Below are 26,038 nucleotides of genomic sequence, written 5' to 3' on the forward strand. Positions count from 1 at the left end.
GGCCCATCATTCCGAAACATGCCACTTCATTAGGCTATCATCCCATCACTTCTGTTACTTTATATTCAGTGTCCAACTGCCCATCCTACAAGGCTACAACGACGTAAGTGCCTCTTTACACTGTCTTATGGCTACAGGAAGTGTGGTGTCCGAATGTCCGCTTTCAACGACTACTACATATCGTTTCAATACCTTCCAATTTTTTCGTTCAATCGCAATCTTTTCGTGTATTCGAAAGGATGAAATATCAACATACTGATTATCATCAGTTTGCTCCAGCATCACCTATCGCAAAGTATGTCCTAGCGGCACGAGCCTGCAGGCTTGAATTCACCCGCTTATGTTTTTCCATCGTTTGTAATGATGACTCCGCGTGAATTGACGTAACCTATTGATTCAATAGGCATCATATTAATCACTCGCTTATATTTGAATCAGTTTTGTAATGAACTAGAACGATCTAACCCCGTGCTCGAATGAAAGATTCGATACTTTCTGTCTTGGCAATTGGAAAATATGTATCTTTTGAACGGATGGTAATGGGTGCTGAATGTAATGAATGGACCCTAACATTCCCCACCTCAACCCTAATAGTAATAATATCATATTATTAATCGTTGGGTTACATGTTTCATCTGAACAAGTCACACACAATGTACATGCGATAAGACAAAATGCGATGTAATGAGCAGATAGGAGGATGTCGAACGACACGCATGCAGTTGCGATCCTTTTAATCTAATTTCCACCTCGGTCTAGAGTGCCCGATGTCGCAGTTCTTTTCTATGTTGATCTTATCGAAGCCGTGCCCGATGTCGCAGCTCATTTCGATGTTGATCTTATTGAAGCCGCGGTCCTTTCTACTAGTTCTTTCCATTCCTTGTGAGTGCTTTCTTTCGTTGGTCTTTTTTGTCTCCGTAAGAGCGGCAACGGCGAGGGAAGAGGAGCCCACATAAACCTCCGACGGGAATCGAACCGGGTCCGCCAGATTGGTGGGCGCTTATCGTTACGACTACGCTATCTCCCCCTCCCCCAACCCTAATATTACTATCCACCAATCCTAACACTAATGTCCCCTCCGCCAACCCTAATATCCCCATCCACCAATCCTAACACTAATGTCCCCTCCGCCAACCCTAATATCCCCCTTTCCCCCACCCCAACCCTAATATCCCTATCCACCAATCCTAACACTAATATCCACCACTCCTAACACTAATATCCCCTCCGCCAACCCTAATATCCCCATCCACCAATCCTAACACTAATATCCCCTCCACCAACCCTAATATCCCCCTTTCCCCCACCCTAATACCCCCCACCCCAACCCTAATATTACTATCCACCAATCCTAACACTAATATCCACCAATCCTAACACTAATATCCCCTCCGCCAACCCTAATATCCTCATCCACCAATCCTAACACTAATATCGCCTCCGACAACCCTAATATCCCCCTTTCCCCCCACCCCAACCCTAACATTCGTCTTTCGAAAGGCACAAAAAAAAATATATTTTGACGTTTATAATTTTTTTTCGTGTTCATGGAAAACATTCATCGGTGATCATGGTGAACACTTTTCGATGTCTGACTGCCATCGAAGAAGTGCCAAAGTTGATAGCTCCCAATGTATCATCCACGTTCACAGGCACAGGTTACAAAACTCGCACTGTTTGGCGCACGCACATATACTGTATAAATAACTAGAGTAAATACAGTACCGGTGCCGCGGTAACTACCGGTACGGCGTGAAACTTACGTAATTAAAAAATATATTTACGTAACAGATTATAGGCAAGCGTGCCGTATAATGTCTAACGCAGTACCTCGATCAGCTCGCGGTTGTGCAAACTGCAAAGCCTGTATGGAATCCGTCTCCTGCGCTCACACTACGTTTTATCTTTTTATTATTTTTTATTAAATTACTTCAACTTGGAGAATCATCGCAGTCGCAGGCAAAACGTACCGAGATTCTAGTAGGGGTGCAAAGCACAACATCTTGCTGCAAGCCTGCATATGCAACTGCACCAACAAACTTGACTAAGACCAACTAATCAGCTGCTCTCACGAATCACTCGAGTACCTGAGATGAGCGGATTTGGAATTTCTATGTCCTAATCCAATCCAAATCCTAAACTACAAAATCGAATCCAAATCCTAATCCATAACTTTTGTATATTCAAATCCGTGTCCAATCCTAATCCGATTCCAACTTGAAATTTAGAAGAAATGTAAGAAAGGAAGTCCAAGCACGATGAGGAATTTTCTTGTACAACAAACAATCCTCTTGATTTAAGATAACTTAGCATAGGGCTGCACCTCTCATGTTAATTGGCACCGAATGTACCACCATAAGTACATTAATAAATGATCTGAAAAAAATTTGACGCCACTCGCGGAACGACATATCAATCTCCCATAAAATCGATCAATCCAATCCAAATCCTAATCCATTCTGAATTTTTTTAAATCCTAATCCAATCCAAATCCGACAAAATTTCACAAATCCGTTTTTTTCAAATCCATTTTTTCAAATCATCTCTGTCGAGTTCGAGTATAGATAACTAACCTCCGTAGGTTAGTTATCTATAGTTCGAGTATGCGCCGTATGCGGTAACCGAACCGCCGATCATTGCGATAGGGCTGGTGTCCTTATGTTGCAAATGACCGAGAAATGTTGTAAATGACCAAGGAATGTTGCAAAGGACCAGAGATGAGCATGGATTAGGATTAGGTTTTGAAAAAACAGGATTTGTGAAATTTTGTCGGATTTGGATTGGATTTGGATTAGACATTTTTTTCGGAACGGATTAGGATTTGGATTGGATTTACCTATTTTCTGGGAGATTGAAATGTCGTGTGGCGAAATGCGACAAACTTTATTCAGACCAGTTATTAATGTAGTTATGGTTACGAAGTTATCTTGAAACAAGTGAATCGTTGGTTGTGAAAGAAAATTTTCGAATCCCTCCATTGCATAAATTATTATTTTTTCCGAATTTCCAGTTAGAATCGGATTAGGACTGGACATGGACTTGAATATGAAAAAGTTATGGATTTGGATTTGGATTTGAAGGTTCGGATTTGGATTGGATTAGGACATAGAAATTTCAAATCCGCTCATCTCTGCAAAGGACCGAGGATTGAGGTTGCAAATGACCAAGGATTGAGGTTGCAAATGTACCACCATCACTGCCGTTTGTTATGTATTTTGGTTCGATGAAAATATAGACTCTCTCTCTCTCTGACCAAGGATTGAAGTTGCAAATGACCAAGACCAGTGCTTTTCAACCCGTGTAACGGTTCGCACTTGTGCGAATGAAAAAAATTGCAGTGCGAATGACGAAGGTGGTGCGAATGGTGCGAATGAAAATCCGGACTGAGTGCGAATGAAAGTCGTGAATAATAATTTGTTAATTTGTCTGACGTGGAATAATTCCAATGAACCTAATAGCAGAGATGAGCGGATTTGAAATTTTTTATGTCCTAATCCAATCCAAATCCTAACTTCAAATGCTAATCCAAATCCTAATCCAGGACTTTTTCATATTCAAGTCCATGTCCAATCCTAATCCGATTCCAACTTGAAATTCAGAAAAAATGCTAATTTATGCAAGGGAGAGATTGGAAATTTTTCTTTCACAACCAACGATTCTCTTTATTCAAGATCACTTAGCAGAGGGCAGCACCTCTCATGTTCATTTGCACCGAGTTTACCATAGTATAGTGTACGATAAGTGCATAAATAACTGATCTGAATAAAGTTTGTCGCCATTTGCCACACGACATATCAATCTCCCAGAAAATCGGCAAATCCAATCCGAATCCACCCAGAAAAAATTTTCTAATCCTAATCCAATCCAAATCCGACAAAATTTCTCAAATTCTGTTTTTTCAAATCCAAATTTTAATCCATGCTCAAGCTCATCTCTGCCTAATAGGAAATTCAAGGGCAGTGTCACTTTTGTAGTTGCGACTAAATTGTAAAAACTTGTTTAACTTACCACGCTCCACTAATCGTAGCTCTCAGAAGCCGTAGTGAATTAATATTTTCGCACTATAAGAGAGAAGAAATTGATCCATATTATAATTAATACTGCCAATATGCTTGGGTGACTCCGGCCTAGAAGACTTCGGTCATATCGGGTCTCCCAGTCTATACCGTGTAAATTATAGTTAGGAAAATTAAAAAAATGTATACTATTGGACGTGAATGTTTGTGGACATTGCCTTTACTATATTTCATGGTTGACGAATAAAAGAACTCTCTCTCTCTCTCTCTATAATTATGACGTAATCAAAAGCCTGGTTTGGAAGCTGGTGTAGCGGTAGACAAAGAATCTTCTACATTCTTTGGCGGTAGACATAGGCTACAGAATACAAGCCCGTGTGAGTCTGCGACAGGCTGAAAAAATGACGTCAAATTGACCTTCTGCTTTCTTTCGCTAAACAATCATCATACATTCGTAATACCTGTTCGATTAGCGCGAGGCACGAGGATAGTATTAAATACCATCATTACAGACTCACATTTGCAAGTTATCGTAACGCAAATTTTTACCCCTTCAAGGGTCATTAAAGCATGTCAGGGTGGTAACCAAGTCACAAAGCTCCGAGTCACAAGTCATTCTCACTTTTATGGTTTTGACTCAAGTCAAGTCGAGTCATTTTCAATTCAACACCGAGTCAAGTCCGAGTCCAAGTCATCGAGCAGAGGTTCTAGTCCGAGTCATGCTATTATGACTCGAGTCCGAGTCCAAGTCTTTGTGTTGACTGCTCAGTTTCCAGTTAAAGCCAGGTTAAGCCCACTTTAACAACTCTATTTGGTGATATCGGTTGGTTCGCATTTATAATATACTCATTTTCAACAGTTTCTGGTCGCATTTTAAAATGCCAGTACCAATGGACGTAATCCCAATAGGGTGGTTACTTTACTGTTCTTTGAAATTACAATGAAATATCGGTCTTGGCCGTCTGAGTCTCGACTCTCGAGTCATATGACTTGGTTCGAGTCATGCGCAATGACTCGAGTCCAAGTCGAATCAATACACAGATTGACTGGAGTCAAGTCATTTCCGTAATTTGAGAAAATGATTCGAGTCAAGTCGAGTCATCAAAAAATCGTGACTCGAGTCATTACAACCCTGAAGTATATGGACCGCAAAAGGTATAATTTTGGGTCATCACCGTGCCAGTCAGTCTGTTAATATATATGTAATATTTGTTGATTTATTGCGAAAAATTCTGCGATAGTTTTTACATATCCAAAGTCATTGCGTTGGGTAATGTAGCTAATATGCGAGGCCCGCAGAAAATATGGCTTATCATGAGCTGGATTAATGACAAGATTTGTTTGACTGTGTTTTTCTGGAAAACTAGGCCGAAGACCGTTGGGATGGCCTAGTGTGGGGATATGCAACGAGCGAGTTCAGGCCTATGAGATTCATTCATTCCGACGTCAACCCCTTCTGCGTCGGGGCACAGGAAGGCGAAAAGTTTTGGCCAACAAATCACTGATAACATGCGGTGCCAAAACATAAGCGGCGACAAAACCTTTGCAAGAAAGTGATTGATGCTGCATGGCCAAACCTCTTGATATGGATGTGGTTCGTTGTCAGCACGGAATAGTCACGTTCTTGCAATCTGAGCAGACAGTATATAGTAGGCCAACAACTGCGACATGCAGAGGAATTTAATTCACCCTAATTTGAAATCGCGGGCGGCAGACATATTTTATAGAGCTGTGTCGGGAAGAATTGTGGTGTGCGCGTTCTGTATGACACACATGTACGTAAAATCGTAGCATACTACTGTAATATTAAAAATGAATTACATTTCATGGGTGAACCTTGGGTCGCGAGATGCCACAAAAAATCGGATTTTGGATAGCTGTGCACTGCAGGTTTGCAGAACAGATTTTCAAACCTGGCCATCCAAGCACTAGTAGCGCCGAGAAGGGTTTTAGTGAAATAGTTTAAATCAAAACGAGCGAAAAAAGTTGCCTTTTTAATGAGACACTCGATAGTTTAAGCTACATAGTAGCCAATTTGTAGCACATCTGAACAAAATGTTGTTAAGTATCTTCCTTTTCTTTTATGTATAACAATTTTCGGTTAGTTTGTGCGAATGAAATTTATTTTCCAAAAAAAAGTGCGAAAGGAGCTCAAAAAGGTTGAAAAGCACTGACCAAGACTATTGCAAATGACCAAGAAGTAGGCCTACTTCCACGTTGCAAATGACCAAGAACGGTCAAAACTCTCAACAGGGTGGGGTCCTCCCACCAAACGTTTGGCCTAATAGGGTGGGTCCCCCACTAATTTAACTAAATACAAATACTTAAAATCCAGGATTTTTGCGAGGACTGGGGTAGGTCAGCTGGTGTGGCCAGTCGGGGCCTCCCAACCAATTTGGCTAAATCCAAATAAAAAAAAAATCCATATTTTGGCAAAGACTGAAGATCACCAGCTGGCATGACCATTGACCATGTCGAGTTAAACCTTCGCCAATTTCGCCAGATCCCGATCCAAATATCCAGAGTATTTCCCAAGACTGACGACTGCTCGACGTCCCTAGATTATAGTACCCAAGCGATATTAATCAATTAATTTCCGTAGGTCATGCTTTCCAGAGAAACCATAATGCCATATAAGTCTTACCATGATATCAAACCAGTGTATGTAATACAGGGGCCGGCAACCTTTCCTCTGCAGGCAAAACATGTCTAATTTTGTCACATTTAGCGTTCCAAGCAAGGATTTCCTACCAACTTCTTATCTGCTGCTGGCAACAGCATCGGTTAAACACCGGTGATTCCTAAAGTATTGGTCGAGGAGGTTATACAGTTTTGTCGCTACCTTAGTAGACCTGCACTGTGCTAGACTCCTGGACTAAAGCAGTCAAACGGTTGCCGTTCCTTTATAATTGCTAATGCGGTTGGATCCATTTCTGTAGCTTTATACATATTTGTTAAAAAAATTATCTCTATCTCTCTCTAGTATAGAGCCTTTCGGGGCTGATTTTAATGATATTGAAGAAATATTCCGCGCGAGGCGCGATTTCCTGGCTCCTGGTTTCTATATTATAATGTGGCCACGGGCGGAATATTTTTTCAATATCATTAAAATCAACCCCGAAAGGCCCTATTTCAGTGGTTCCCAACCTGTGGTAGTGGTACGCAAAGGTCTTCCAGGTGGTACGCGAGTAGATTCTGTTGTTTTTTGACCGAAGGATGTTATTAGTTCAAGTGGGGTTGACTCTAAGTTTTTTGAAGCCTTTGTCGTCGTGCAAACGTCGTCATCGTGGGTATCTCATCAACAGAGGTGGTAAAAGTAGTCACCGTCGCTACTAAAGTAGAAGTAGAAGTAACGCCGGAATTTCTACTCAAGTAGAAGTAGGATAGCGGTTCACAAGTAAACAAGTAAGTAAGTAAGTAGGTTTTTATGCCTATTTTTTCCTAAAAAACTGAAAACTGTCAAGTAGAAGTAGAAGTAGTCTAAAATCATAACTACTTGATAAGTAGTGCAAGTATAGGCAAAATCTACTTCAAAAACTAGATGAAGTACTTCGTTACTGACCACCTCTGCCCACCAATGACGGCTTACGGGAAAGAGCCGTGAAGCATTGTGATTTGTTACCTAACCAAATTCCGTTTTAATATATTTGACCACAAGAATTCCAAGGACCCTCTACAGAAATCTCTGTGGTGCGCCTTCGGCAGCTAAACACGGTGGAAACATTTTTGACCGCCTTCGGCACGCGTAGTGGTACGTGAGGAAAAAGGTTAGGAACCACTGCTCTATTAGCCTATACGAAAATAATTTTGGGTCGCCTACGAGATTTGTCCATTTTAAAAACTGCTGTTTAACTTTTTGGCCATATCAATACTGTAGGTTTTGGCCAACCAGCGACTGTCAATTTTGGCCAAGCTTTTATCGCCGTCGATCTTTTTGGCGCCTCATCTCACTTTGCCCAGCCGTAGGTTGGCCGAAACTTAATGCTGTAGAACAGTGGTTCCCAACCTTTTTGTCTTCATTCCCCACTTCAGATTTATTCCGAGCCTTCATTCCCCACCAGGACCGTAAACGCGCGAAGCGCGAAAAATTTATATAATCCATGTTTGAATCGGTCAATATGATCGGGAATTGCATATATTTTGCTATAAATTTTTTATCCCCTCTCCGCTCACGTAATGAGATTTACCGGTAGAGCTGAGTGAGGTGTGCTGGAAAAGGTAGGACCCCTAAATATGAATTGAACATCTTCGGGCAGACCCGTTGAGATATTGACTTCGTTATATGATGCTATTCCATGACTTCCTATATCTGATATATCAAAAGATATGGAAATCGCCAAAACCAAAAGGCACACACGATTTCAAATTGGTATTCGCAAATAATTTTTCCCTGCGGGATGGCATTTGTCCTGTGGGGCTCAGATCGCCATCAGGGTAGGAACATTCAGCGCCAGCCATTTAGCCGCCTATGGACAATTAAACATATATGTAGGCTACATTGTATATGTATATATATATCGAAGTTTTCGGTCACCACAAGGGCATTCCTTCTCGACCAAGGTCTTCTCGCTGCTGCTCGTTCTGGCACACTTCTTGCAGTCGCATGTTACATGGCCTATAACTTCATATGTCTTGGTGCGTGGTGGCGCAGTAATGATCGACGCCGAAGTCTCCATTTCTATAAATTCTACGTATTGTCGTGGGGGAAGAGTACCCAATAATCAAGATATTTTGCAATATTAAATCGCGCGCCCAGCGCAAATAAAATTAAAAACGTGTCATAGGGGGGATGTGGTATCGATGGATCACTGGGACCGAAAATACTTTGAAAATTCTCTATGATAATTCCATGATTACACTCCGTGAACTTTTCTACAATTGCACGCTGGCAACATCTTTCCTCACATACAAAAAAATTCGACGTGCGCGAACTATGGGGTCTCTCACAGATGTTTTTTGTTTTGGGGGGTGTAAACTAAACTTAGATCGACATATACATTCTTCTTTGTAACCTTCAACACGAACAAACCAGCAATCATTTTTATTGTGAAGTCTAGGGCTTGTATCAGGCTATATAATGGAACCTATTATTTTTTTCAGTTCTTTCCTTGAATGGAATTTTTTTCGATTCATGTACAAAATTAGTAGGGTGGGGACCGATGATACAATAGCCAAATCAAGCAAAATAATCAAGCATTCTAATCGTGAAACAAATGAAACATGACTACGTACAGAAAATCTTTATGTAGTAATTGAATATGATGTTTTATCGCTATAACGAGGTCTTTGGAAGTCACACTGTCGATTTTCGGTCAATATGTATGTACCCTCAAATTTATAAGTCCGAGCCTAAATCGAAACGTGATTTTATGACAACATTTGAGTCAATATTTAATCCATTTTTTGACGGTTGCGACCGAAAATTCTTCTTTGGCTTGCTGTAGCTTAGATTATAATACTGAGCAAGAAAAGTTGTCACATCTGAGTTTTTTAGGGTATATGTGTCATAGGTCCCCGGGTCGTGTGCCATTGGACCCACCGGGGGGACCGATGACACGTTCGAGCAACAAATTTTAAACGTCCATAAATATTTTTTGACAAGACGGATATTCACGTATATGTGCGCGATAGGTAGAGCTTGTATCAAAGTGCTGAACCAGCAAAAGATCTGCTGTTTTCGGCTAAACATTTTGGGGCCAGCGAACTTTTTCCAATTTTTGATCCATCGGTACCACATCTCCCCTACATTTGCAATAAATACTCTATAATTTATGTTAATCAACGAAATCATTTTGGGCTACTTTGAGCTCGATTTGGGGTGCGGCAGTTATGGTTCTGTTCCCCAAAGGGCTGTTCAAAAATAACCTTTTTTCGTGAATCTTGCTGGCTAAGTGATTAAATCGTTAGGTTGCCTTAAAAAACGACGCACACCAAATTTGAATTCTATCCAACAAATATTCACGGGTTTCGTACAGTTCGAAAATTTTGAATTTGCCCAAAAATGCAAAAAAAAAAATTATTCAAATTTATCTGCCAACCCCATGAAATTGTTGCGCTGTCTTCAAAAACTATGCAAAACAAGCCGTAGAAGTGGAGTTATTTCAGTTTTTCGTTGACAATTCTGGGATTATCCTTGATCGGTGGATCGACCCATTCTGTACTTCAATCATCTCACGAAATGCAACTATAGGATCATGCCTCGTAGTTCCAAAATTCGATCTGACTTGACTCGAATGTAGTTACTCGCAGAGGTGGTCAGTAACGAAGTACTTCTACTTTTTGGAAGTACTCATGTAGTTTTCCTCTACTTCTGGTGCTTACTCAGGTAGATCTGATTTTTTTTCTACTTCGTAATATTTTGTGATTTACTTACTTACTTTTCGTTATTTTCAGTCTGTCAAGTAGAAATAGTTTAATCCCTCAATACGGAAGATAGCCTGAGGAATTTTGGGGCTGTTTTCACGGAGTACCATTATTTAATACTCATAGAAGTCAAGTAAAACCCAGAAATTTTGTTGCGCTTCGCGCACAGTAGTTCTGGATTGACAAATTTGTTTTCACGAAAGTATCAGTGAAGATAATTTAGGTACCGGATTGCTTGGTTCCACTCACACTGCATTGTCGCCCATATCAAATATTCCATCACAGTAAATATGGACACCATAACGTTTGAAACTACCGTCTCGTAATCTAGCAATTACCTATCATACCGTAATCTAGCAGCGCATGGCGTGTCCTGCCAATCAGGAAAATCCGGCTTTTTTGATCGTTACACCTGTCTTAGCAGATCACCTATGAAGCTTCATGGACAAAAGACATGAAATAAATTTTCTGCTTTTTAGAAGTGGTATCGTATTTCACTTTCAATTTCGAGTATCATACTTCTAATTACTTTCAGTTCTTTTCTCTGCAGAGCATACATGTTGAAGCATAAAAGCAAGTGTAGTAATGCCTCTATTTTCCGAAAATAAAGCTACGCTAAATATATTTACGATCCACTATATTTGTTATTTACGTACACTAATCACGCGAAGTGTTGAAACCATGTCCGATACAACTTCTCCGTATTGCTCATCGCTCAAACTTGAGGCCTTATAATATGGGGTAGGGCGCCATGCCATGATGTTCTCTAAAACAAGGTCCTCCAGTAAACTAAGGGTTAGTATCGCATTTTCATATCAATACTATAATTTGCATCTCATGATGCGGAAGAATGCTTATTCAGTCGAAAATTGATACCTCCTGGGATGCATCAATACGAATCAAGCTCTCTGCATCTTTGGACAGTCCATGCCAACGAATTGAGACTGTTTTCAAAACTACTCACTTACTCGAGTAGAATTAAAGTCAGTCAATTCTACTTCAAGTAGTTTTCGGTCACTTACGGAAGAGGTACTTCTACTTAAGTAGCTTTCTAGACTACTTTGACCACCTCTGGTTACTAGATCTATCACCACGCTAATATCTCGTCGAGAGATACCAGGTTGAAACTTGTTCAATTTCTCCGAGGAAACCATATCTGCTAACGTAATCTTCAGAAGCCATATTGGTAGCTCATTGGCAAAAGACGTGCTCTCACTCATAATATCACCTGTCAGCTCGGTCAACAAGAAATTCTTCAGATAGCAAGTAGAAGTTTGTTGTAAATTACAATCGAAAGATGGACAAATCCTTCAAGTAAAAAGCAGCTGGATTCATGCAGTAATCAAACAGCGTTGGACTATTGCTAATTCTAATACAAGTCTCAACTTGCAAATACAAGCCCACTCTTTCAGTGCATGTGGACAAGCCAACGACGTGACGAAGTCTATCCGATGCGCGGGTCGCTCAAATTCGTCACCCATAAGAATCCAGTGGATCTGCTACCCGGTCTGCAGTCCCCTTAGTCAGCGCCTGCAATCGTTATTGCAGTTCTCCAACATAGATCTGTTTATCGCTTGAGCAAGATACAACTGTGGAAAAAATTTGGATGACAATTTAATGATTGCGTTGATGAAAAGCTGTCTTTCATGCTAGCACTACTTACTGATTCTTTCTTTCGGGTGAAAAGACACTTCGTTAACGCAACCTGCATGTCCGGGAAGCTTGTACATCAACTGGGTCGACTGCATGTCCCACACATACACAAATCTATCTCAAGAGACCAGTTTTAACGGGCGATTCGTCGAATGTAAGCGCTTGCCACTCACCTATCTGCTGATCCGGCAGCCACTCTTTTGCCATCGGGTGACCAACTGCATCTCAGCAAATTCTGGAAAATGTGAAATATCACTACCTCCTCATATCTCACTCCTACACTTCATTATGGGCAATTGAGGTTTCAAGGGTCCCATAGTGAAAAATAGTATCAAAAATTGCCGTTGATAAATTAACATTGTGGCGGGAAACGTATAATTTCAGTAAAAAAATCATCTTGCTACTCGACTCGAAGGGGATTTGACTACAAATCAAGTATGTGCCAACAACTGAGGCCATTTCCAAGTGCACCTCCACAAAATACTCCACTTTGACATTGTGATATTATTTTAATTATCTTCATCACGTCATATGAATCTTTGACGTACAGTAATGTTTTGATATTATGCTAAACACAAGAAATTGTTGATTTCCACAAACACAAGTTTGATTGTGACGAAGTACTTACCAAGGCGAGACATTAACTCTGTTACTAAGTTATACCACATGTCAACACAAGTGAGCTTAGAACATTAGGGAATGTGTGGTAACATGATTGGCACTACCACAGCTGAAGACACAGGCGGACATTCATACCATTTCGAAATTCCGTTGGTGGCCGACGAAAACCCTTGTACACCGCTCCTGTGGTGCATACGGCCGGACGTCCCACGCCCTCAATGTGCTATCCATCGAGTTTGATAATAAGAAATTACCGTCTGCACTCAACATTAATCCAGTGATGGTGTCGGTATGACCGCGAAGTGACATAGTGGTGCGATCATTACGTATATCCCAAACCTACAAAATACAAATGACTTGAGGATTCATTAATGATGACATTTTTCAGCAATCAGCATATATACATAGGCCCATTACAAATTTCGGTTATCATGCAATAATCTAATGCATAATGAGATGAGCTAGGGACATCCAAAGTTTCCTGCTATGCAACTTCCAATAAGTTGACCCTCAACATGAAAACTTTTTTGCAATTTTGCAAGTTTACACGGGAACCGAATCTCCAATTTTTGCCCTATCCAAATAAGGTGGAGAAACGAAGCTAAATCGCAACAAAACGATATCTGGGGAGAGTACATCAGTGATTGAAAAATTACATCCACTCAATGTGCCAGTATAAACAGTGACTTGCCAATAAATACAGTGGGACATCTAGGATCGTAGAGGGAATATCAGAGCATTTCAGGATTCTGAATCTGGCACTGGCCAACCCAGCTAATTATACATAGTTTTATCAAAAAAGCACATAGCCTGTATCTTTATACCGAAATTACCTTGATGTCATTGTCGATACCTCCTGAGAATACCTGCTGCGCTGTATCATCAAAAGCCACGGCAGTGACTTGATATGTGGACTGCAATGACTTGACAGGGGCCTTCCTCCGGACGTCCCACACCTGAAAACATCTTAGGTTAGCTACTGCATCAATAACCCTGGCTAAGAAAAATCGTTCACGAGTATCAATCCGACCTGTGCTCACCAGTCTTCTTGATGCCATGACCTATTTTTGAACACCGATTCAGACAAGGTAAACCTTCTGGCGTATACTATTGAATTTAGCTCTAAACATCTAATGGGTAGCCAACATTCGGATAAACCACTCACCTTTGCTGAAATATCAATAATTACACAAAGGGATACATTAGTCATACAGATAGCCATAATGATAGCCTATTTATAAGTGTCCTTCCTATTATCTCGAAATTTTAAATATCACGTTTATTAAAAAAATAGTGCATTTTCACTGTTCAATCTGCGACACAAATACAATCAGTCATGCTGCCATAGTTTTCAGCAGCTGATGACAATTGTACAATATCTTCGTCACCAAAATAACAGTCAATATATAATCATTATCTAATGTTATTCAATCACATGGTCAATTAGGATACCATCTAGTATTGCATCAAATCTAAAGTATATGGGTAAATGCTATAGACCGTAACATACTCAGGTATACCTTCACCATGCAGTCGTCACTGCCTGAAACAACAAGTTGGTCCCCCCTTCGCGATGACGCACACGTGTTTACCACGGCTTCATGGCCCTTCATGCGTTTCACCCTTTCCCCAGTCTCGCTATCGAACATCCCGACTGTTTTATCAGAGCTGGCGGTGAAAATGTTGCTGGAAATGGGGCGATATCATCAAGTCGAAAGTAAATGCAAAGTAAAGATTCGTAAGTTACCTCCCGTCCGTGTTGAAATTCATCTCTAAAATCGCCCCTTTGTGACCACTTTTGATCGCGTAATAGTTTTCGCATTCTCCGTACACTGTCCACAAAACTAAAGCAAAGACACGAGTTTAGATAGAGAATTTCAGCTTCAACCAACTATCATAGGTTAGAAGTTATATTTGGCACTCATCGAATCACATTTTTATGATTGACACTAACCAATGCAACTTGAAACTTCAAATACGCTATATTACGAATAACAGATATGTAAAATCACCATATCAATAAAAAAATGATAGGTCAACTGGAGATTATATCTTACAGATCGATCTATCATATCCCGCAGACGCCAGAACTTCTCCTTCAGGATGAAACTTTGCACAACAGATCTCCGCTTCGTGACCGGTGAGCAGCATGATCGGTGCGAATAAGCTCGATGTCCGTGGAGGGCCCTGGTGAATAATGGAATGGTTCGATCCATTGGGAAAATTTCCGTGACCTTGCCACCAGTGAAAGGCAAGATGCAACTAATTTTGATATATTATAATAACAATTGGTTATCACAAATTCAATTACCAGCTCTACTTAGCTGGAAAGCAAGTTTTAAATGAATATTTACAATAGTGGGATGAAAGGCCCCGCTCCATCATATAGAAAGGCGTGCGACACTGCATGGCGCCCCACACATCTCAAATATATTACTTGCATCATTGTGTCTAGATTAGTTAATCCCCCCCCCAAATTATAACAACTATGCTCATACTACGAATCAGTAGATGGAAATGCATATTATTATCGATAGAGTTTGTTTTATAGCTCCGTAACGTAGCTTCTTTATATTATCAGAGGGTAAGGCATATGAATACCTTTTGAACCAGCGCATTATTGGCCTGGCCTCCACTACTCGGCATCAACTCATTTCTAGGTTTTTTGGCAGGCACAAGTGCGGATGATTGCAGTCTTCGCTTCTCAGCAAGCACCGACATAGTATATCAATTGATGTAGGCTACTTTTCTGCAAGAATATAGATTGATGTTTCGATTAACATTATTATCACAATACTCCAGTGGTTCCCCCCAGCGTGGGCGATATCGCCTCCCAGTGGGCGATTCTGAGAAACAAGGGGGCGACAGTGGACGTAAATGTTAGAACGTCAAGTGAGACAAATTCAATTGCCACGGTCAAAAATGCACGTGAGGATGCCATATTCCTCATATGACGCAAAGAAAACGTCAACTCAACAGAAAGTATATAGACACGGAAACCGGGGGCATCCCTAAAAGACGGAGAAGCGGAGACAGCGGAGGAAGCAGAGAACGGACCCTAAAACGCGGAAACAGCGGAGAGAGCCAAAAATGCCGATTCCTAAAAGACAGAGATAGCGGAGGAAGCGGAGAGCGGAGCTTTCGGTCATTGACCTTTATAGACATGCGCATACGCAACACTCTAAAACGTGTAGACGGCGGAACATATAAACTTTCGAGCTAAATAACAATTAAAGGCAACATATGAAGCTGAGATCAGAATCTATGTGAGCGAATAGAATAACGGAAAGTCAGCCATTCGAGTTCAAGGGATGACGTAGCGGACGGTTATAATATACTGAAAGCGGAGTTCGGGGAGTAGTGAAATATATTTCGAAACAGCGGAGAATAACGGAAAAGTCAGCCATGCGAGTTTCAGGCCAATTCGGTGACTGATTGCCTCTCGATTAGATGACATAGCGGTCGGTACGGACCGATGACATAGCGGTCGCTACGTACCGATGTGCACCGCACCCGGGCAGAGACTGGAAAACGCCTGCCGAGATTTTACATGGTCGACAGCCGATTTGTTAAGTTTGTGCTCGCCCTTCGACAAATCGAAATCCGTTACGCCTGGACAACCAGTCACTCATTTCGAGATTGGTTCCTCGGTTTACGCTCGCAGTTACCGAAGCGGACCAAAGTGGGTTGCTGGCGTGGTGACGGAAATACTGGGGCGTGTTGTGTACATCATAAAAACAGATCATGGGTATTGGAGGAGGCACAAAAATCAACTCCAACCACGCTTGATTTCCACTGGTCATGATACAGCCACACAGGAAGTTGCTCAGCCGCAACAGCCACAAGCTGAGCAACCATTGGTCAGACATAGGGCACAACGTCCTGTAGATAATCCTGCTCGAACGTCGGGCAGACGTTATCCGGTTAGAATAAGGAAGCAAACTGATTTCTATCGGCCAACGTAAAGTACCTTGTACCTTTTAACTTACAGGGGGGGACTGTTATGTTCGTGCATTTTACGTTGGTATCATTTGTCTCTTATTCGTCTAGGATTAGTAATTACCACCAATCATTATTTCCTTGTGTGTCTGCTGCCGTAAAGTTATACTGCTGATAATATACTGATTTCTTATTGCAACCTCGTCACATTGAGTTATTGTTCAAACAAGATCTAGAACACAACAAGGTACTCGATACTACTTTTGAAAAATTCACATTTCGCGAAGTTGACGGTGAAACCGTACTCGGTGAGGCGCTCAAAGAGTAGCGATAAGTTGCGAAAATGATCGCGTTCATCAATGCCAGTAACGATTATGTCATCAATAAAACTAGCAACACCGGGTAAGCCGGCGATCATGGCATCAATACAGCGTTGAAAATTTGCGGGACTAGATGCGACTCCGAAACACATGCGTCGATAACGGAATAGACCAAATTGCGTGTTGATGACACACAAATTCTTCGCATCATCATCTAGTTCTAGCTGAAAATAAGCATCGGCAAGATCAATTTTCGTGAATATACAACCACCCTGTAACTTGTAAAGAATTTCATCCAAGGAGGGCAGGGGATGTTGATCCATCTGAATTTGTTGATTCAATCCTTTGAAGTCACCGCAAATGCGTACTGATCCATTTGATTTAGTGACGGCAACAATTGGTGCTGCCCAATCACTGTAATTGATTGGTTCGAGGATACCTTGATTGACTAATCTATCCAATTCGGTTTGAACAGCGATTTGCCTTGCGAAAGGCAAAGGGCGTGGCTTGTTGAATACGGGCTTGGCATTAGGTTTCAAGTGAATTGTCACCTTCGTCTTGGTGCATCGTCCTAACACATTAGAGAAAACGGAGGGAAATTTGGACTGAAAAGATACCAATTTGTCGTTCGAATCAGAAATGTCAATAGTATTACATGATTTCGATTTGACCATCTGCGAGGAAATTGCATCCAAAGCAGACGTCCCCTTAGCGGTCATGGAGAAAGCATTGCTCCAATCGAGACCAAAAATGTTTTGCCCACGGTGTTCGTCGAGAACTACCCATTTTAAGCCAACTCGAACTTCAGAACCCACCTGCAGTTACAGTGCAAATACCTTTCACTTTCACTTTCAAAGGCTTGTCGCAGTACGCTACGAAAGAGCAATGGTATGCTGAGAGTTTCGGAGAGCCCAAAGTTTTGTACCCAGTCAATCCCACCATGGCGGAGGGTGCACCAGTGTCCCACTGTGTCGGCAACGGAATGCCGTTGATGCTGGAGTTGATCCAGAGCTGGTTTCCTACGTGTCGATATAGTTGATCGATGTCGAAGGAGAGGAGCGGAACTGAGCAGAAATTGACGGATGTGACCTGTTGCGTGATACTAGGTTTGGTAGACATGCACACAGGTTTGATATGACCTTTACGACCACATTTCTGACATACTGAATGTCGATATTGACAGTCTTTTCTCTGGTGATCGATGAAACAGCGGCTGCAGGATTTCAGTCTTTCTGGGAAGTTGCCTTGGTTGGATTTGGAAGGTTTTTTCCCCTTCTGATAACTTCCCGTCATTTTGTTGACGACTGAAGTGGCTTTACCGCTACTCTCGCCTTGGATAACCCTATCAGTTTCCAGCGTTCTCACGTATGTTGCGGCTACTTTGAGAACGTCGTCAAGGGATGGATTGGTTTGTGTTAGACAATGCCGTCTCACATCCGCGTGCGGCGTTTCTTTAATGATGAGATCGCGCATTAGCTCATCAACGTAGCTCTGATCACAGCCATCTCTTGAGCATATGAAGTTGCAATCTTTGGAGATTCCGCGTAGAGTAGCGATCCAATCGGCGTACGATTGTCCCGGTTGCATTTTACAGTTGTAAAATTCGTACCTGGCTGCTTGCACATGAATGGAGTCCTTGAAGTGTGTAGACAACTTCTCAGTCAACGCGTCGAAGGTTTGCGCACTGACATCAGCAGCACCAAACAGATTACGTAGGAGCGAGTACGTTTCAGGTCCGACCCATGAGAATAGACACGCTCTTTTTTCCTCCATGTTGGAAATACCGTAAATTGCTAGGTGATGGTTGAATCGTTGCAGATACTGGTCCCATTTCTCCTTTGATTTTACGAATGAATCAAACTTGGGAGCGGTAGCTTCAGATGTTGACGCACCGGGGCTCAACCTCTGCACTAATTGCGATATGGCCTCCTCATGCTGCAGCTTTTGCTGTGCCATATCGTCACAGTGGAATCAAAGTGACTTATGTCCAGTTTTCAAATTTTGAAGGTATATTTTTAAAACTTGAAAAAAGTCAAGTTTTTGGAAAATTTTTAATTTTTTTCGGCCATATCGTGGCCATGGTTATGTCTGTTTCATTAATTCAAAGTTAATCAGCGCCAATATATCGCTGAAAGAAGATGAAAACTTTACGTAAAGTCAATTTTCTCAAAATGCGTAAAATGGACATAAGTCACTTTGATTCCACTGCGACGATATCTTCTTTGTGCTGTGCGCGTTGTTCCGCCATCATCTCCTGCTGCTTCTCGAGCAGCTTCAGTATACCTTGAATCCATGCTGTATCTTCGTCGCAGAAATAACTATGAATCCGACTTCTGACACCAATTGTTATGCTCTTGATGTTGTTCGAACAATAACTCAATACCCGGAGTGGAATTGGTGGCAACGGCACGCAGGATTTTCTGTTCAATTGCTTAATTATTCTATACAGAAAAGCTCTCATCACGCAGGATTTATTTCAAAAAATGGACCGAGATTCCATATAGGCTCAATACGACGAGGTTGCAATAAGAAATCAGTATATTATCAGCAGAATAACTTTACGGCAGCGACACCATCCAGAGTGCAGTTAAACGAAAGACCACGAGACAACAGAATACAAAGGGTATAAATACGAAGCACGACACACGAGGAAATAATGATTGGCGGTAATTACTAATCCTAGACAAATAAGAGACAAACGATACCAACGTATAATGCACGAACATAACAGGATCTATATTCTATCTTCAAGTTTGCTAGAAATACGGCCGATACGTCCCGCATGACACATCTAGTCCAGGATGGACTCCGATGGAGTGCGAAGTAAGCAAAAAACTTCCGCGACTCGCATGGTTTGACAACCCTGCTGTATAGAGTTTGTAGTGTATGTAACTGTCAACTCACATAGGGAAATTTGTTACCAAAAGTCTAACGATATACATCATTTCTTTGTAGACACCGCGATTTTGTCGGATCCCAATAACTTATTTTCTTTGTGATATAGTTAAACCAAGCTCACTGAAGCTGAAAGTGAGTACGTGGCCCCTGTAGCTGTATGGAATCGGTGTGCTGTGCTCACACTATGTTTTACTCTAATTTTTTATTTTTCATTAATTCACTCCAACTTGGAAAGTCGTCGCTGCTCAACCTGATATATCAGCCAGGTAAAACGTATACCGAGATTCCAGCAGTCGTGGCCAACTTATACGATTACGGTGCCAAACAGCATGAAATAGCGCTAAAATTTCGAAATTTCGTAACCGTATGTGTCAATTGGCGACACTGTCCCCAAGCCTCTTCCCGTTTCCAGTAAACTGCACACACAGAATAAACGTTGATATAAACCAGAACCACAACTCCAAAACACAGTTTCTTCTTCACAGCCCCTCTGGACAATCGGCGGTATTCGCTATAACGAATCTAATAAGTAGTGCTATTGCCGGAGATGAGCATTATCTACATCCGAATCCGATGAGAACACAAGGAACGATTGTTGATTTGTACTTTGCAGATACTATAGAGATTGTACAACCTACAACCTCTATACAGATACTACGAATGTTGATTTGCACTTTGCAGATACTAGATAGTAGTAGGCTTACCTAACTTACCATATTTCGGAAATCTAAAAAGAGGACACTTTTTAAGAAATTCGAGACTTGCTAAACCGGAGAAGAATTCTCAAAAATCGGTGAATTTTTCCCACTTTGTGATCGGTTGATAAAAAAAAATGGTCAACTTTCCCGCTCAGAGCCCAAAATACCGTTTCCGGGTGGCTGACTAAAAAAAAGGTCATATTTTCGCTCAGAGCTCAAAATACCGTTTGCTGTGCTAATTTACGGCATCGCACTCGCATTTTGCTCCAAATATGACCTAGATTTTCAAAAAAGAGGACAAAATCTTAAAAAAGAGGACAAAGTGCGTCCTCCGAGGACACTTTCAAAAAAGTCAAAAAAGAGGACAAATCCTCTTAAAAGAGGACGTATGGTAACCCTAGATAGTAGATATTATATCAGAAATGATGAAGATTTTGAAAGGATTGTTATTCCGAAATACGTTATTTTGCACGGTGAATTTGGATAACTTTTGATGCGACTTATAAATAAATCGGAACCAACATTATTTATCTCAAAATCTGCATTCCATGCTAAAAATCCAGTGGTTTTCAACCTGCAGCCCCCAGGAAACATTTTCCCGTAAATAAACGTAGGGTTACCATACGTCCAGGTTTAGGAAAATTTGTAAACCTTTTTCAGGAAATGGGGGATGTTCCCTGATGACGCCTAAATGTCTTATTTTGGGGCAATTTGCCCCGGCCCCTCAAATATGTCGGACCTGATGTGTGGAACAGCATCCCGCCGGCCATCGGACAGTCGACGAGCATGTTCACATTCAAGTCGAAATACAAGCAAATACTACAAAATAAATACTAGTCCACCCTCAAGATTACCGGACCAAGACCTGACCTATCGATCTCACCTTCCATGACATGCCACCCTGTTTTTGTCGCTTGCTTTTTTCTATACCATCTTCTTTTACTTTTCATTCAGTGTAGATGCCTCCTCTTTACATCGCCTATGCCAAAGCGGGTGTCTGATTCCATAGACTACTCCAAGTCGCCTCGACAGCTTCCTATATTTTCATTGTATCGCATTTTTGTGGTGCATTGAACTGATAAAATTGCTAATATAAGCCAATGATGATGATGATGGTGGACAGGGTCAACTGAAAATCGGAATAAATGACGCGGAATAGGTCCTGCGACCGATCGAGCGGGCCATCGGGCCATTCGGGAGTCGAATCATAGTGATAATCTTTTTTTTAGTCAACACCACAGAAATAACGTAAAAAAGTGGGCAATGCGGGGGTCGAGTTAAACTATATATTACTATAACCTACAGGTAGGTTAGTAATCGGTAGCTAAAGTGATGACCTTTTTCTAGTCAACACAACAAGATTTCCAGTAGGCCTAACTATTTCAAAATCAGCTGTAGGCAGTTTCGGTATTCCAACTTTCAGTATTTTAAAAAAGTGTCCTCCGGATATTAGCTATGCATATAGCCTATATCGTCTCTTTGTCTAATCTTTATTTTATATTGTGATACATTTGTGTTCATCTCAAGTGGACTAGAGAACGGACCAAACACACTGGAATAACTTAAATATTCATATGCTATCAATATAATCCCTTTTTGTGCGGTTTAGGGGTTGTAGTCCTGCCTATATAGTCTAGGGTTACCATATTTTTGTTAGGTGAATTCTGGACACTCTTTAGCGCCTACTAGCGGATTTAAAAATGAGCTATAACTCAATGATTGTCAATATGACGTCACACTAGCAAATTATTGCCCACCGACTGTGGGAATGGACTGGAACATAGGTCGCGAATTTGACCATCTGTGATGTGAGCTCTGGTGATTGCTACTTGCTAGGGTCTGCAATGGATTTCTTCACGGGCCGGATGAAATCGTTTGGCGAGTAGGGCTGGGCACAATGATTCGAGTACTCGAATCTGAATCGAGTATTAATTTTAATGATTCGAGTCGAGTAGTAAAAGACGATTTTTTCGAGTACTGAAATTATACGCTCCTCACCACTGAAAGTTGATTTACCAACGAGGAGTTTATCAACGATCAACGAGTTTATGCTAATTTCACTGTTGAAGCCTTGAAACCTTGATTGGCCGTATCGCAGCATACGAAACATGAAGTACAAAGTTACGTTACTGGAAATAGCACATTTCCGAAGTCATGATCATCCCACAATATTGTCACCAAGTGCAATGAAATCGGTATGGTCGAAAAAAATAACAAAGTATCCCTGATATGATGGATAACAGGCATTATATTCTTTGTGGTCACTTAAAAGGTACATATTTGAACTTTGACAAATAATATTCTGCTATGACGTCATAATGAGTGATACTCGATTACTCGACTCGACTCGAAGCATTTTACGTGATTCAGAATCGAATCACTCAGGTACTCGATTTTGCCCAGCCCTACTGGCGAGCCGTGTCTAGCCTGTCGGGATTGTGTTTGACAATCCTGATATACAGGGCCGTAACAGCACTTCGTCAGGCCCCCTCCAAAACTTTGGTCCTGGGCCCCCCATAGGGTTATAGACCGAACTTCTGGGGGCTTCGCCCCCCAGACCCCCCCCCCGCGATTGACTGTTTACAGCAGTGATTCCCAAGTGCGGCCCCCAGAGAGCCTTCTTGCGGCCCCCAAAATATATTAGGAAATCGATTATTGACAAAAATAAAATATATATTTATAAAATACTCTTGCTTGACTTGACCTCTGTGGTTTTTAATTATAGAATTGCAGGAAAGTTGTGAGTATAGACTGCTAGCGTTATGTCACTGCTGTTTCAATGCAATGTGCCCTACCTTTCCAGTTGAACGAGCAGTAGCTATAGATATAAATAGGTATTGATAACTTACAAAACCGGAGGAAAATCTCTCCCTCGTGGTCGCTTGAGTAAAAAAGAAAAAGAGGCTCAACTCCCGGAAAATACAGTTTTTCTTTAACATTGAAAAAAAAAACCTTCCCGGTCCAGCTACGAAATAGCCGCCGTAGCGTTCCTACAGTGCTGACTTGATGTATATCAGTCGAATTTGGCCCTATATGTAACCAAAATCCTCAAAAGAGAAGACAAAATCTCAAAAAATAAGACATTTGGGCGTCCTCCGAGGACACTTTAAAAACAATCAAAAAAGAGGACAAATCATCTTAAAAGAGGACGTATGGTAACCCTATGACAACTATTGATGTGCATCACGTGACTCACGGTTGAATACGCCGAGATGCATACTGCTTAGTCGGCTAAAAGCAGCATAATTGGTAGTCCTATATTCAGGGCCGTAACTGCCGCACCCCGAACCCCCCAATTTAGGGGGCCGAGCTCGAAGGGGGCCCAAAATTATTTCGTGAATTGGCATAAATTATAGACTATTTTTTGAAAATTTATGCATCTTCTTTAAAAATTTTTCGCGCCGGGCGCGATTTTAATTCACCGCATATCTTGATTATTATGGGTACTCTCCCCAAGAAAAAACACGCTAGATTTATAGAAATGCGCATATCAGCGTTGGCCATGACCGCACCACAACGCACCCAGACATATAAAGTTTTAGGCCATGTAACATGTGACTCCAAGAAGTGTGAACGATCGCCAGCGAGAATGCCTTGGCCGTAAAGGACTGCTTTTATGCTGACCAAAAACTTCGAAATACCAAAAGCTTCGTTATATATACAAAATACATATAGGTTTATTTGTCCATATAGGTGCCTAAATGACTGGCCCCGAATGTTCTTGTCTTGGCAATCTGAACCCCACAAAACAAATACCATCCTGCAGGAAAGAAAATTATATGCCAGTGAAGAAATACCAATCTGAAATCGTGTGATCTTCCAGTTTAGTAGGTTTGGGCAATTCTACATTTTTTGATATAGCAGACATCAGGATGTCACGAAATAACATCATGTGAATAAGTCATACCTAGGGGTCTTCCCGCCCGAAGATGTTTAATTTTACGGGGTCTGCAGTTTCAAGACACCTCTCACTCAGCTCTACCGGTAAATCGGATTACGTGGGCATAAAGACGAGAACCACGCGATTCCCGATCTTATTCACCGATTTTATCATGAATTATCGAAATATTCGGGCGTCGCGCTGTCTCAATAAACAGTACAACTTAATTTCGTGGCAAAAGCGAACAACGTCATGCGGGGTCAGTTTATCACCCTATGGGAGCCCGGGGTCCTGACGAAGTGCCGTTACGTTCCTGCCAACGGGTATACCCCCGGATATGTTTAATTCCTATTGAGGGGGACTATACCTTTACAAACACACCTCACTCAGCTCTACCGGTAAATCAGATTACGTGAACAGAGACAAGATGAAAATTGATAGCAATACATGCAATTCCCGATCATATTGACCGATTCAGTCATGAAACTGAAGAAATTTCTCGCGCTTCGCGCGTTTAGACGAGAAAAGCTGATTCACTCAACGGACACCCAAAGCAGCAGATAACTAGCGGTAAACCGTGTGCAGTTTTGAAATCTCGCCAGGGCAATAAAACTACTCCGAAATACCCATGATTACTGTTTGGGTCCGTTTCATAGCCGTAGTATTCGTGCGGCCCCGACCGTACTCTGAAATTCTAAATTTGGCCCTCACACCCAAAAAGTTTGGGAACCACTGGTTTACAGCCATTCATCATATTCATTGGAAGTTTGTTTAGTGAATCAGCTTTTGTCGCCTAAGCGCGCTAGGCGCGGAAAATTTCTAGAATTCATTATGTCATCGGTCAGTATGATCAAGAATTGCATATATTGTTATCAATTTTTATCTTCTCTCTGCTCACGTAATCAGATTTGCCGGCAAAGCTGAGTGAGGTGTGTTTGAAAATGTAGGACCACTCAATAATAATTAAACATCTTCAGGCGTATACCCGTTGTCACGAACGAAGCAGCACCTCGTCAGTCCCCCAAAAACGTGGGTCTTGGGCTCTCATAGGGTGATGAAACAACCACCCACATCACGTTGTTCGCGTTTGTCACGAAATTATCTGTACTGAATCGTGAGCCGGAGCGAGGCGCGAAAATTTTCGATAATTTATGATAAAATTGGTCAATCAGATCGGCGATTGCATATATATTATGCGATCAATTTATTGTCCTCTCTACTCACGTCATTAGATTTACCGGTAGAGCTGAGTGAAGTGTCTTGACAGCGGGATGGCCCGTAAATAATAATTAAACATCTTCGGGCGGGCGGACCCGTTGATATGACTTCGTTACATGATGTTATTTCGTGACGTCCAGTCTGCTACATTAAAAAATATAGAATCGCCCAAACGTAGGCTTCTAAACTAAGAGACGCACACGATTTCAAATTGGAATTTCTTCACTGGCATAAAATTTTTCCCAGCCGGATGGTATTTGTCTTGTGAGGTTCAGATTGCAAAGACAGGAACATTCGGCGCCAGTCATTTAGGCGCCTATGGACAATTAAACCTATGTATATTTTGTATAGCCTGTATAACGAAGTCTTCTGCATAAGGGCATAGACCTTTTCGGCCAAGCTTTTCTCGCTGCCGATCGTTCTGACACACTT

At 41.5% G+C, this 26,038-nt stretch overlaps 2 protein-coding genes across 2 annotated transcripts in view; both read right to left on the bottom strand.

Moving 5' to 3' along the window:
- LOC145434183 (serrate RNA effector molecule homolog) overlaps nucleotides 1-26,038 on the bottom strand; it is a 356,705-nt gene that overhangs the window by 57,046 nt on the left and 273,621 nt on the right. The gene's annotated exons all lie outside the window — the stretch shown is intronic.
- On the bottom strand, nucleotides 11,642-15,396 carry LOC145434162 (U5 small nuclear ribonucleoprotein 40 kDa protein-like). The gene is made up of 9 exons (XM_080311476.1): nucleotides 15,255-15,396; nucleotides 14,711-14,840; nucleotides 14,401-14,497; nucleotides 14,174-14,339; nucleotides 13,487-13,609; nucleotides 12,789-12,992; nucleotides 12,206-12,267; nucleotides 12,043-12,146; nucleotides 11,642-11,968 (listed from the first exon to the last, which is right to left on the bottom strand). The coding sequence occupies exons 1-9, from the start codon at nucleotides 15,372-15,374 to the stop codon at nucleotides 11,919-11,921; spliced, it is 1,056 nt and encodes a 351-aa protein (XP_080167602.1). The 5' UTR covers nucleotides 15,375-15,396; the 3' UTR covers nucleotides 11,642-11,918.

Source organism: Botryllus schlosseri, chromosome 2, assembly GCF_051294905.1.
Source record: "Botryllus schlosseri isolate E-star chromosome 2, Bs_hap1, whole genome shotgun sequence".
NCBI classification, from domain to species: Eukaryota; Metazoa; Chordata; class Ascidiacea; order Stolidobranchia; family Styelidae; genus Botryllus; species Botryllus schlosseri.

Coding starts and splice junctions, on each gene's coding strand:
- LOC145434162 (XM_080311476.1), bottom strand. CDS start 15,374: ATGTCGGTGCTTGCTGAGAAGCGAAGACTGCAATCATCCGCACTTGTG. Junction 12,993..13,486: donor GTATCGACAATGACATCAAG/GTAATTTCGGTA, acceptor TGTATTTTGTAG/GTTTGGGATATACGTAATGA. Junction 12,147..12,205: donor GCTGCCGGATCAGCAGATAG/GTGAGTGGCAAG, acceptor CTCTTGAGATAG/ATTTGTGTATGTGTGGGACA.